This window comes from Martes martes (genome assembly GCF_963455335.1).
Source record: "Martes martes genome assembly, chromosome: 10".
NCBI classification, from domain to species: domain Eukaryota; kingdom Metazoa; phylum Chordata; class Mammalia; order Carnivora; family Mustelidae; genus Martes; species Martes martes.
Genome location: NC_137898.1, coordinates 115,091,558 through 115,104,312, shown reverse-complemented (window position 1 = coordinate 115,104,312; position 12,755 = coordinate 115,091,558). Strand labels below are relative to the sequence as shown.

Here is a 12,755-nt window from a genome sequence, read left to right as displayed (position 1 = left end):
AGTTAAATTCTTCGTTGTTAGTAAGATAACTTCCCCGTGTGTTTCCCTATCATTTTCCTCTACTTCTGGGCACCCTGCACGATAAGCCTTTTATCAGGCACCCAGGAAAGGCTGAGTCGTCCTTACAGCAAGAAGGTTCCCCGGAGTGGCGTGCTGGTTCAGGGCACCTTCTGCTAGATCCTTCCATAAAGCGGGGGCCTGTGCCCTGGGGAGAGCTGCCGGGGGCTTTCTCCCACCCCGTGCTCCTGGAGACAGTATGTCATCTGCAGGAGGGAAGCTGGGGCTGGCTGAGCTGTCGGGGCTGGTGGGTCCCTGCCCTCGAGCAAGTCCCCATGGTGCCCAGAGGGACGGAGGCACAGGGAAGGATCCGTGAGAGAGAGAGATGGTAAGCTCTGGGGTGGCACAGGGTCAGCAATGGGGTGAGGCTTTGGGAAAAGATCAGAAACTGGAAGGCGGCCAGGTCAGGAATGTGCTGCCAGTCTTTGAACACTCCCTATGAGCCATGCTGCCTGCTAAAGGGCCAGCGGCAGCAGGGTGGCCCTGAGTGGGTGACATGTCTGTTCCTCAGCCACGGCACACCATGCTCATGCATTCTGGTCACCTGTACAGAAATGGCCACATCAAGACAAATGCTTCCGTCCCCTGGCTCTGTGACCATGGCCTTCAGCACGGCGGTGACCTTCCGTATGGAAGGATCTGGAAGGGGCACGCAGGCACTGGGGCTCGGTCCCTCTCAGTGGCCCGCGGGGATTGCTTCACCTTGGAACCCGGCCACTCTGTTCTCCGGAGCCAAGTGTGTACAATGGAGGGATTCACAGCCTTTGTCTCTGTCACTCAGAGGAGGGACAGAGCTGGCACGGACCCCGTCTCTGAGGTGGGGAGAGCCGGCTGAACACTTCCCTGGACGACACAGGTCTCCCACGGCTCAGGGGCTGTCTGCCGAGGTGTGTGCCCGTCTCCAGGCGGGCTGGCCGAGCTCGGGAAGATGAGCCAGCCTGGTTCTCCGGGCCCCTTCCTGGGCCGAGAGGATGCTGAGAGCCTCTGACGGGCGAAGGCGGAGGAGCCAGCCTCTGAGGCTAAGGGGAAGGTCTGCTTCCTAGCGCTGTCTGCCTTGGATCCGTGAAAGCCAAAGGGTCAAGGTCTAAGAGGGCTCCGGGATCCCCTCTCAGGACTTCGTGGGTCTGTCTTTGTGGTGAGGAAGGCAGGTCTAGAGCTCCTAATGCTCCTTTATCACCTTGGGAGGAATGCTAGCTCCTGAGAGCATCTGGAGTATCTTGGGACGCTTACTGTGTCTGAGCCTCCACTCTCTCGGCCGTCCGGGAGGGAAACACGGGGTGAGACGGGGACTCCCACGGCACCATGTGGCAAGGCACAGGCTGTCTAGGTCTTAGAACAACGCTTGCTGTTTTTAGGAAGAGAAGGTCAGTGATCCGCAGATGGGAAAGGACCATATACAGGAACTACGGAACACACCCGTCCTCTCCCACTACCGAATTCGGACCCACGCTCAACAAAACAAAACCCCCAACGCCCAGGCGAATGACGGCATTTTCTATGGCGCTTGAGGAACCAGGGTGCTGTGTTCCCATCTGGAAATAAGCTCTTCCTAAAAGGGCACAGGTGCGGCTACTGTCCCGAGCTTGACCTCTACCTGTGCAGGTGACTCCCGGCAACTGACACTTTCTCTAAGTGGGAGACTGAATGCCTGTGGCGCTCATGGTGAGCCGCCGAGGGAGGGCAGGCGCGTACCGTACAAGGCCTGGATCCCTTTCACGTCGTCCTTGGGCAGGTGGAACCCGTAGGGATGCTGGTACTTATACGTCGGGTACATAAGCGCTGATGGGTCTGTGGAGTGGGCCAGGCCCAGGGCGTGGCCAAATTCGTGGGCAGCCACGGTGAATAAGTTGAAACCTACAGGAGAGGAGACAGAGAAAGACCACCTCGACTTGGGGTTTTGTTTTCAGTGTCTTCCGTCTTCACGGGAGAATGGACGCCCCCATCACAGTGAACTTGTTTTCTTTTCCTAAGCAGATTCTTCAGAGGCTGGTGGGTTATTCTGGTGCTGAGGATTCCCTGGTGCTCTCCCCCTCGGCTAGAAGGGGCTTTGGAGTGGGAAGGCTGGAAATGTCAACCAATCCATTTTGTTCCTTGTCAGCTGCACGGGATCCAGAAGGGCCTAATTACAGCTACCAGGGGCCGTGAGACACGGATCAGATGGGCATGAGATCCTAGAACTTTAAAACCCATTCCCGTCACCCTTCTCTGGAGAGCACGGATTCCCCCCAGTCATCTCGGAACACAGCGCACTTCCAAGTACAAGTAAGAGACAGTAAATGCTATGGAACGAAAAAGAGAGCCGTGCCGGGGAGGGCTCGCTCCTCCCCGAGATCGCAGGCAGGAACCAGAGTTCAGACAAGTGTACGGCACACGGGAGGGGGGTCTTTTCCCTTATGGTGTTCCCTTTTGGATTTTTGGCTTACTTGTTTTCCTAGCCAGCCTCCCTAGTTAAAGGGTGGCTTGGGACGTTGAACCTCAGGGTTTCATGGTGGAGGCCCAGAAGAAGGTACAGTATTTTCCAGGTTATGGTGAATTGTGCATATATACCATTCATTCCCATAGTCCACTTCTCAGCATTGTCGAAATGGGTATCGCCTCCCAGGCCTTCCCCAGGTGCAAATGCATGGGCGAGAGTCCCTCGAGGGCCATCGAACGGATAGGAATCCCCGTGATCTAAACGGGTGGGGAGAGATGCCAACAGCAGTGAGTCCTCTTGGCAATTTGGGGGGCGTGCTTCACATTACAGGGAAGGGACACCTTTTTTTTTTTTTTAAACAGCGTTGACACTTCTCATTCAAGATTTACTTTCCGATACTCATTTTTTATAAGAAGCTCACATGTCAACCAGTAATCGTCCACTGAAAGATGAGGAGGGATATTTGGCCTTTCAAAGATCATTAGCATTAAAAATAGAAAAAATGCTCTCGTGACTGTTTTCATTGCAATGTCTATGTCCTACAGACATCTTACAGAAGGAGTGGGAAGCAGCCCCGACAGGCTGGGGTGTGCGTGTGTGGGCGGGCTGAGCGTGCGAGTCTGGTGCGGCTGAGACAGCGACGCGCAGCGAAGGGGGCAAACGTGTTCTTCTGTTTCTACCTGGCAAGACGACGCAGGGAGGTTCCCAGGAGGGGAAGTTTCCTCGGGCATCTCAATATGCTTTCCTGTATCAGCTCATGCAAGCAGTAAAGGAGTCCCTAAAATCCTAACCTGTAGAGATTTCCATGTTTCTGTTTTGCTTATATTTAACTAACAGTTTATCAGAAATTTGATAAAGGAGAGAGAACAAAATGAGGCATGTTGCAGAAGCCTTGCGGGGAGGAGAACCCGACACGGGCCAGGTCATACGCAGGGCTACCCGGAAGGGTTCACACCCAGGACCTGCCTCCCTCCCTGCCCCCACCCCCAACATGTACGTCCCAGGACCCGAGACTCCCTGAAGGTCGAGACCTGAAGGAACAGGGGCCCTCGGCCATGGCGTCTGTGGAGGGAGGAGGCGGGCGGGCTCGCTCACCTCGGCTACCTGGAACCTGAGAAGGGCTGAGCTGAGCTCCCTGGACGGGCGGCTCTGAAAGGGGCTCGGAGCCCGCCCCCACGCCCTGTGCCCCTTTAGGCCTCCACTCCTCACCAGGGCGAGGACAGGGTGCAGGGGTGGGTGAGGTGGGGGAGACCTGGGGACTCCAGAGGGTGTGGATGAGACGGCAACGCTGCTTTCCTGACCGCTGCCACGGGGGGAGCGTGGCCAGGGCCACTGTGGCGTGCGCTTCCTCTGGTGGGGACTCCCGGCGGATACGGAAGGGGGTGTGTGGCAGGGAGCAGTGCCATGGGGATGAGGTCCGCTGGCCTCCTAGCCAACAGGGAAGCTAAATGGGACGACTCTGTCTCTGAAGGGACAGCACAGTGAGAGCAGAGCCCCCTCTCCTGCCCCGCCCAGCACGGCGGGGCATGCTGAGAACTCCCCAGGTCCCGTGTCCTGGCCGGACATACCCATCACCTTGCCATGACCTTGGCCTCCACCCGTCACTCTGTGTAGAAGAGGATCCTGGGGACTGCCCTCATTAAAGGCTGTAGAAGGAAACTCGTCTGGGCTTGTCTCCTGTGGGTCAGCACGAAAGTCCGAGAACGGCCCCCGTACCTCCAGTTTCAAACGATATCATGATATCGGCCTCGCCCGCGTTCACCCTGACGAAACTCAGCGGCACGGCGCTGCTCCAGGCCCGCAAGGCCATCTCCACGGCCTTGTCCACCTCCGCCGAGGGCATGGAAGGCGTGTATTTGGATATTCTGCGGGAACAGAAGGACACGGTTTCCTCTCAGTGAGCGCTGGGCCCCAAGGCGTCCCGGCCCTGAGGTGGTGGGAACTGGGGTGGCGAGGGTCTGCCATGCGGGCATTTTTCTCCCCAACGGTCATGTTGTTTTGCTTTCATATTTGCTCCTGGGAATCACCCGCCACTGGAACGGTTTGATTCTCCTTGTTACAGGATTACCCCAGATTTTAACCTTCCTGGGCGCAGCGGAGTGATGACCCTGTTCGGAGCCGCCTTAGGGACTCAGGCCGGTCGCCGCCCGGGCAGGGCTGAGAGGAGCCCCCGGCGCTCTGCTGCGGGGCTGTGGACCCTCGCTGGACCGACCGCGGGGACTCGGGACCCCTGCTGAGCCAGGACGAGGTGGGGGGGACACAGGATGGGGGACGGGGACTCGGGACCCCCTGCTGAGCTGCTGCCCTGTAAGGACAGGGTCCGTGACCAAAACTTCTCAAGGGAGGGCTTTGTAATTTCCATACTGCAAACGCTCTCACTGGGGAAAATTTCAAGCCACCCATCGCCCCCCCACGGGGACAGCTGGGAAGACATGAGCAGCAGCCCAGGGCCCCCCACCGTAGGATAAAATGTGAATGGCCTCGTGAACACAGATCCTAGTTACGTGTGGGACAGTGACGGAAGCAATGTTGGCTCGCCGTTTATTTTTAATTCCATATAACATCCAGAATGTAATATGTAATAACTGGTGTATAAATATAATTTAATTGCAGGTATGTAGAGCTTAATTTTTAATAATGGCTCTGTTCAGCCACCAGCCTGCAGGAGTGTGGGGCGGTTGACAACTGGGTGCAAAACCCCAGACGGGTGGAGACCGGCTTCTGGGAGCGGGAGGAGTGAGCTCCAGCACCGCCCCGCGGGGACTGTTGGAACAGCCCCGCCTCACGCCGGCCCCGGTCTCGGCCAGATGGGCTCATCTGAAGAACAGACTCTGGCCCCATGCCTGGCCTGGCTCTCGGCTGCCCTGGGCAGCAGCTGCCCACTGGGCCGGCCCGCTGCACGCCCCGAACTGCCTGGACTCGTCTTGCCCCGGGAGAATCCTCGCCGTTAGCCAGGCCCAGGGCAAAAATGCAGGTGCAGGCCGCCCGTTTGCAAGGCCACATCTGTCCAGCAGGTACAAGGCCCAGGTGTGCAGCCTGCCTCCAAGCCAACCCGCAGGCGGACGGGGGCCCCCAGGAAGGAAGCCAGCTGGCTCAGCAGTGGGTCCCTGTACCCCCTCTGGGTGCGACCACAGTTCTCTGCTTGGGCCGGCAGGCTCACACCTGTCCCAGGGAGCTGCAAGGGTCTGTTTGCTTGTGTGTCTCCCGAGAAGGGCCGTGAGGGTCAGGGAACTGGAGTGACTCACCTTTGTATCTCCAAACTCGAATGTCTGGAGTAGGCATTTAATAAATCATCAAAAAATTATTTTTGGAATTAATAAAACAATTTGCCTTGTTAATAGGTGAGTTTTCTTGTTTTCTTCTGATTGAGGAACTTGTTTTAAGAAAACTGGTTGGTACTGTCAGGTTAGTAATCTAAACTAGGTTATTTTTCTTTAAAGACAAGTATGTTGTCTCTAATTGATAAAATTACTTGCTGTGACCGAAACAGCCAGCCATTGGAAAAACTCTGAGATCATATTTTGTAATGAGTCCTCCAATGTCCCCGTCTAAAGCTTAGCCCTAAAAAGTCTTCCCTACAGCGGTGAGGAGTCAGGACTTTTATACAGATCGAAGGAGGATATTTCTAAAGGAGAAGGAAAGGAGAGAGGGTGTTTCTCTCTGACTTTGGAAAGACCGCATCTCATTACCTGTATGTCAAAGCATTTTTTTTCCATTTGGGTTCACCTGGGAAGAGGCGATAGTTTGCCACGTCGGGAACTCCGCAGCGAGGCCTCTTGATGACGTCCATCGTGGGCCGGTCCAGCTTCCCGGTGACGCGGAGGCCGAAGAAGGCTTGTAGCTCCTTGATCTTCTTGACCAGGGCTCTGCCTCCTGCCGCCCCCATCTCGCCGACCTGGAGCCCTGCCTTCCTGGTGTAATACTTGTCAAGATACGCCTGGAATGGAGAGGCAGGCTGACACGTCTGCGAGAGACTTGCGCTCAGGTTAGAAAAAGGAACAATATTCTGACAAGCTAAAAATAGGCGGGACCGCATATCCCCATCTTTGAAAAAAAGGAGATACACTCGGCTCAATAAAGCTTCAACAGAGACATGCCGCATTATTGACAATGGTTATGTCTGGGTGGTGGGGATTGTATGGTTTCTTTTTTTTACTCACTTGCATTTTACAGTTTTCCTAAAAGGACTAGTTATTCTAAGAGGAAAAAATAACAGAAGGAAGTTAATGGGAACACTTTCCCCACAGAGCGTTTGTCATTGAAATCTTGACCCAATTTGCAAAACCAAGACTAGTGTATTTCCCAAGAGGACAGTCACCGGTGCCATGTTTTCCTTGTACATTATGCAGGCTGGATAGGATTTTAATGCTCAGAGCCCTACTGTAGTCGCCGAAAGGCAGACGGCCCGTTCCGCTCCCTGCTGGCTTTCCGTCGCTCAGTGCGTGGAGTGCGGGCTTGAACCTGTCTTCCCAGGGCAGATTCCGCGACTGGCCCTTTGTCTCCCCCGAGGAAAATAAAATCACCCATAGATTATAAGCTTTTCACGTGCCCATTAAGGCTTCAAACCTCTAAATTTATCATTCAAGACACTTTTCTAGGACTTCCCGGGTGGGGTGAGAGCCAGAGCCTGCGGCCGGCCGGAGGCTTCCAGGGTCCACCGTATTTCAGGGAAACACGGAACAGCTGATGAATTGTATGTCTGTTTCATTTTATGTAAAATTTTACGTTTTTATATTATACATGAGGCATTTACTTAGTGCCTGTAAATGTTTATCACAGGAACTGTATATTTAGTTATTTTCTATATAAATTATGTGCAGGATTTCTGCTCTATGTGCATATTTATGTACATAAATCATAAAGCACTGACAGCAAACTGTCTAACCGTAGCAGATTTGTTGGGTATATTATTACGCATTCATATGAAGCAACACTAGGCCTCTAAGAACCCATTTTTGAAGAGTATTTAATGGCATGGAAAAACACACTCGGTAGAATGACGATATAGAGGTAAAGTCTTTATACGGATTATAAGCACAATTCCAAAAATAAACGAAACACTATAATGTGTACATATTAAACTCCTGTTTGTTACACATGTATGTTAATATAAGGTTAATATGCAAATTAACATTGAAAATTGATGTCAATTGATCTACTGATAATAAACATATGCATGTAATTTGTGTGAACACGAGTAACATCAGTAATGGAAAGAAAAAGAAATAGGTCCGTATCAGACCTGTTTACCTCTGGGTTGTCATACTATGGGTGGCGACTTATTTTTCATCCTTTCCTAGATCCCAAAGTTTTCTGCTGTGGACTGGACTGTAGTTGTTCAGGAAACAATGAAAGGAGTGAGGTGCGCTGGCTTGTTTGGACAAGGTGCTCCGGGGTGGGGGTGGGGTGTCAGCTTATCCTCACCCCGTACCCTGCACGCCGGGGACGCTCACTTCCCTGGTGGTGGTTCCTTGCGAGAATCTTTTTTTTTTTTAAGTTTTTATTTTTCATTTATTTTATTTATTTATTTTTATTATGTTCAGTTAGCCACTGTATAGTACCTAATTACTCCTTGATGCAGTGTTCAGTGATTCGGTAGTTGTGTATGACACCCAGTGCTCATCACAGCATGTGCCCTCCTCAATACCCATCACCACGTTACCCTCTCCACCCTCCTGTCTCCCGTCTGAAACCCCCACATTGTTTCTCGGGGTCTATAGTTTCTCATGGCTCCTCTCCCTCTCTGATTTCTCCCCCTTTGAATTTCCCTCCCTTCCCCTATGGTCCTCCTTGCCATCGCTTATGATCCACATATGACTGAAACCATATGATAATTATCTTTCTTTGCTTGGCTTATTTCATTTAGCATAATCCCCTCCAGTTCTATCCATCTTGATGCAAACGGTGGGTGTTCATCCTTTCTGCTGGCTGAGTAATACTCCATAGTGTATTTGGACCACATCTTCTTTATCCATTCGTCTGTTGAAGGACATTTAGGCTCTTTCCACAGTTTGGCGACCGTGGCCATTGCTGCTATGAACATTGGGGTACAGCTGGCCCTTCTTTTCACTACATCAGTATCTTTGGGGTAAATGCCCAGTGGTGCAATTGCAGGGTCATAGGGAAGCTCTATCTTAACGTCCTAAGGAATCTCCCTACTATTTTCCAGAGTGGCTGCACCAGCTTACATTCCCACCAACGGTGTAGGAGGTTCCCCTTTCTCTGCATCCTCGCCGAAACTGGTTGTTTCTTGTCTTGTTAATTTTAGCTATTCTGACTGGTCTGAGGTAGTATTTCATTATGGTTTTGATTTGAATCTTCCTGATGGCTAGTGATTTTGAACATTTTTTCATGTGTTGGCCATTTGTATGTCTGTTTTAGAGAAGTGTCTGTTCATGTCTTCTGCCCATTTTTTGACATGATTATCTGTTTTGTGTGTGCTGAGTTTGAAGAGTTCTTTATAGATCTTGGATATCAGCCCTTTGTCTGTAGCGTCCTTTGCGAATATCTTCCCCCATTCTGTGGGTTGCCTCTTTGTTTTGTTGACTGTTTCCTTTGCTGTGCAGAAGCTTTGATCTTGATGAAGTCCCAAAAGTTTATTTGTGCTTTTGTTTCACTTGCCTTTGGTGAATCTAAAGACACCTCCAGACTGACAGTGAAGGGCTGGAGAACCAGTTTTCGTGCTAATGTGCCTTAAAAGAAAGCTGGGTAACGATTCTCATGTTGGGCAAACTAGAATTTAAAATGAGGACTGCAGTAACAGATCCAGAGGGACACTGTTTTATTCCTAAAGAGTCTGTCCACCCAGAAGACCTAACAATTATAAATATCTATGGCCCAACACAGGAGCAGCCACCTACATAAGCCGGCTGCTAACCGAAATAAAGAATCAGACAAGAATACATTAATATTAGGAGACTTTTTTTTTTTTTAGATTTTATTTATTTATTTGACAGACAGAGATCACAAGTAGGCAGAGAGGCAGGCGGGGTGGGGGGGGAGCAGGCTCCCTGCTGAGCAGAGAGCCTGATGCAGGGCTCGATCCCAGGACCCTGGGATCATGACCTGAGCCGAAGGCAGAGGCCTTAACCCACTGAGGGTTAAGCACTGAGGTGCCCACCCAGGCACCCCAACATTAGAGATTTTAACACTCGTCTCTCAGCACTGGACAGATCAACTAAACAGAAGATCAACAACAACAAAAAAACAGGAGTTTTGAACGACACATTGGACTAGATGGACTTTGTAGATATATACAGAACATTCCACCCTAAAACAACAGAATACTCATTCTTCTCGAGTGCACATGGAACTTCTCCCAAAATAGACAACATACTGGGTCACAAATAACCAAATCAGGTCTCAGCCAATATCAAAAGACAGATTATTCCCTGCACAGTATCAGACCACAATGCCTTGAAACTAGAACTCAATCAAGAGACCAAATTTGGAAGGAACTCAAACGCTTGGAAGTTAAAAAGCATCCTGCTAAAGAAAGTTTGGATCAACCAGGAAGTCAAAGAAGAACTTAAACAATTCATGGAAACCGATGAGAACGAAAACACATCAGTTCAAAACCCACGGAATAAGGCAAAGTTGGTCCTAAGGGGGAAATACATAGCCATCCAAGCCTCCCTCAAAAAGTAGGAAAATCCTGGGTGTTCAAGCTAGACTTGCACTTACAGGAACTAAAGAAAACAGTAGTAAAACCGAAGCGGAGCAGAAGAGAAACCACGCACGGCAGACGGCAGCGGTCGCTGAATCCCTATAAACCACGGGGTGGGACGCGAATTCTTTCCAGTCACTGGGACCCACTCTAGCCGTTTGCTCAGATCATGCTAGCTTGCTCAAGGGGATGCCTTTTTCCTGCCCGGGGCTGGTGACTGGGGCTGCTGCAGGAGAAGATGCTGTTGGCCGAGCTCCCCTGGTCCTCGGAGCAGGGTCTTTCTAAGCAGGTCGTAAGGGAGCCCGAGGAGAGCGGACCTAGTTTGGAACAGAAGTTGTCAGGGACCCCCAGCATCCCAAGGCCACTTCAGTCTCTCCAAACGCTCCTAGCAAGCCTGTCTTTCCTAAGACTTTCTGTCTCTTTCCTGCATAGACTGCTCAGGGCTCAGCTACTTTTTGCTGCTCATGAGTATTTTCAGTTCTGCCGTCCTCCGCCTCTGCGGTGTAGACGCAGGTGATACGTGGACGAGAATGCTGAGGCCGGTTTGACCCCATGACTGTGGTTTGTCTGGACCAGGACAGGAATCACAGTCTTGGACGCCCTCATGTGGGTCCTGACCTCAGCATCACCCTCCTTCCGGAGGTCCCAGCAACTCTAGCCTCTGAGTCAGAGCCACGTGACACCGGGTGAGGGAAAATTACATTTCGGGAGAAGGGACCCCGAGCTACAGGGTACCCGCGAAAGTCACTGTTTGAAATAGACCCTGAATTCTGAGATACGTTACCGTGAATTTAGTTTGCCTGACAGTGGGCTGTAGTCAGAGGTCAGGTTAAGAGCTCTGTTCTTGGCCTCTGCTACCTCATTTATAAGCAAGGCTGATATGAAATGTTTAATGACTGGTGGGGGTTGCCGACTAATGAGCTTGGATGGGTGTGCAAGTGGTTGGCGTGTGCGTGTGCCCTGGTGGAGCGTAGTGGGCAGGAAAGCCTGCGGTGTGGTCGACGGACAGCCGTTAGGTCCCGGCCCAAACACGTCTCACCCACACACCTCCCCTAACATTGGGAGTTCCATGGTCAGACGCTTTCCCCCAGATTTTAATGTAACCCTGTACCCAACACGGGGCTTGAGCCCCCAACCCCGAGATCAAGGGTCGCACGCTCTGCCGACCGAGCCGGCCAGGTGCTGTGGGGAGCTTTCTTTAGATGACATTGTCACCTTCCCTTAAACGCCACAAACGCTTGGAAGCAAAATAAACATTGAATCACTTAGAGTCACATAATTGTTGGAAAAATTCTAACATGAATTATTTGTATCACATCCTTTCCAACCAGTTCAGAGAGACCTTCAGAGAGGAACATACAGAAAGTGGCCATAAGTAAGGTCCTTGGGAGTATGTTTAGAGAGGAATGGCTCTCGGGCGGAGCAGGTAGGCGCCCGGGACAAAAGGTTCACGTTGGACTGAGATCGAGCTGGCACTGAACGCTGGGCCATTCTCGAACGCGTGAACCCAGGACCTCTCTCTGGTGGCCGCCAGACGCTTAGTGTGTCACTGACAACCTGCCTCGCGAGGGTGGGACTTATACCTCGGGGGCTCTTTTCCTGCCCCGATTTCCCCCAACATTTGCCGTCTGATACTTGGTGTTTCTGTCTTGCATGGGTTTTGCAAGTTGCTTCCATTTCAGTAGGAAACTCACTACCTGGAGGCTCGTTTATTCCATTGCCTCGTGCACCCCCACGTGCATCTGACACGGGTCCTAGCTGTCCAGGGGGCAGTCTCTCCTCAGCTCCGGGCCACTCAGAGGGGTCTCAAAACAGTAACGGATTTTTCCTTGTTTTCTCGTTATACCCTTGCAGATTTTCCGGCCCGGGTGGAGGAATTGTGTAAAGACTCACAAACCTGTGCGAGGTGGTAGTTGTTCCGTGAGGTCCTGGGGGTGGCTGCAGACAGGGAGGGGGCGGTGGCGGACAGCTCGAGGGCCGTGAGGAGGAGCAGAGCCAGGCCCGGCGCGGGGAGCACCTTCATCTCCTCGGGGCGGCTCGGGGATGCGATCAGCCCAGGCGAGGCCGACCGTGTGCGTCTGCCCTTGGCCCTCGAGCTGCTTTTATAGCCTCCTGTAGGTCTGGGCCCCTGGAGCAAGGATGATTCATGTCTCGAAAGGTAATTATACAGCTCGCTTCTCTCCCTGATGACGGGGTAACACCAGGTACACGGGAGTCGGGGAAAAGCTTCCTTCCTTGCGATTTACCAAGTCCCCAGAGCAGAAAAACACTGAGTTTTCATGAAGTTGGTCAGCTGCTTAGACAGATTGGGGTGAACTTGGTTAATTTTAACCCAATCCGATGGGAACGTTGGGTGAGTCTCGGTGTGGGGCCCTTCTTCCACTCTGAGGACAGAAGAGGTCCGTGATTAGAATACAGTTTAATTCCTCCCTGGTAATCGGTCCCTTCCCCCCATAGTCAACGGGCCTCCAGAATCTGTTTCGTTCTCTTGGGCGTTCCTCAGCATCGAGCAGGATCCTGAGTCATCAGGGAAACGTTGCCTTCGCCCGTGCGGACTCAGGGCGGGACGCAGCCTCCCAGCTGTCAGAAGAGCGAGAACACGCGGGCGCACGAGAT

At 52.0% G+C, this 12,755-nt stretch overlaps 1 protein-coding gene across 1 annotated transcript in view; it reads right to left on the bottom strand.

Moving 5' to 3' along the window:
• Positions 1 to 12,162, bottom strand: part of MMP20 (matrix metallopeptidase 20) — a gene marked incomplete at both ends in the record, with an annotated part of 47,447 nt that extends 35,285 nt beyond the window's left edge. Inside the window, 5 exons of the mRNA XM_080815647.1 lie at positions 1,750 to 1,911; positions 2,605 to 2,730; positions 4,190 to 4,338; positions 6,163 to 6,410; positions 12,037 to 12,162. Coding sequence (XP_080671773.1) covers positions 1,750 to 1,911; positions 2,605 to 2,730; positions 4,190 to 4,338; positions 6,163 to 6,410; positions 12,037 to 12,162 — 811 coding nt within the window. The remainder of the gene's footprint in view (positions 1 to 1,749; positions 1,912 to 2,604; positions 2,731 to 4,189; positions 4,339 to 6,162; positions 6,411 to 12,036) is intronic.
• Between the last annotated feature and the right edge of the window lie 593 nt (positions 12,163 to 12,755).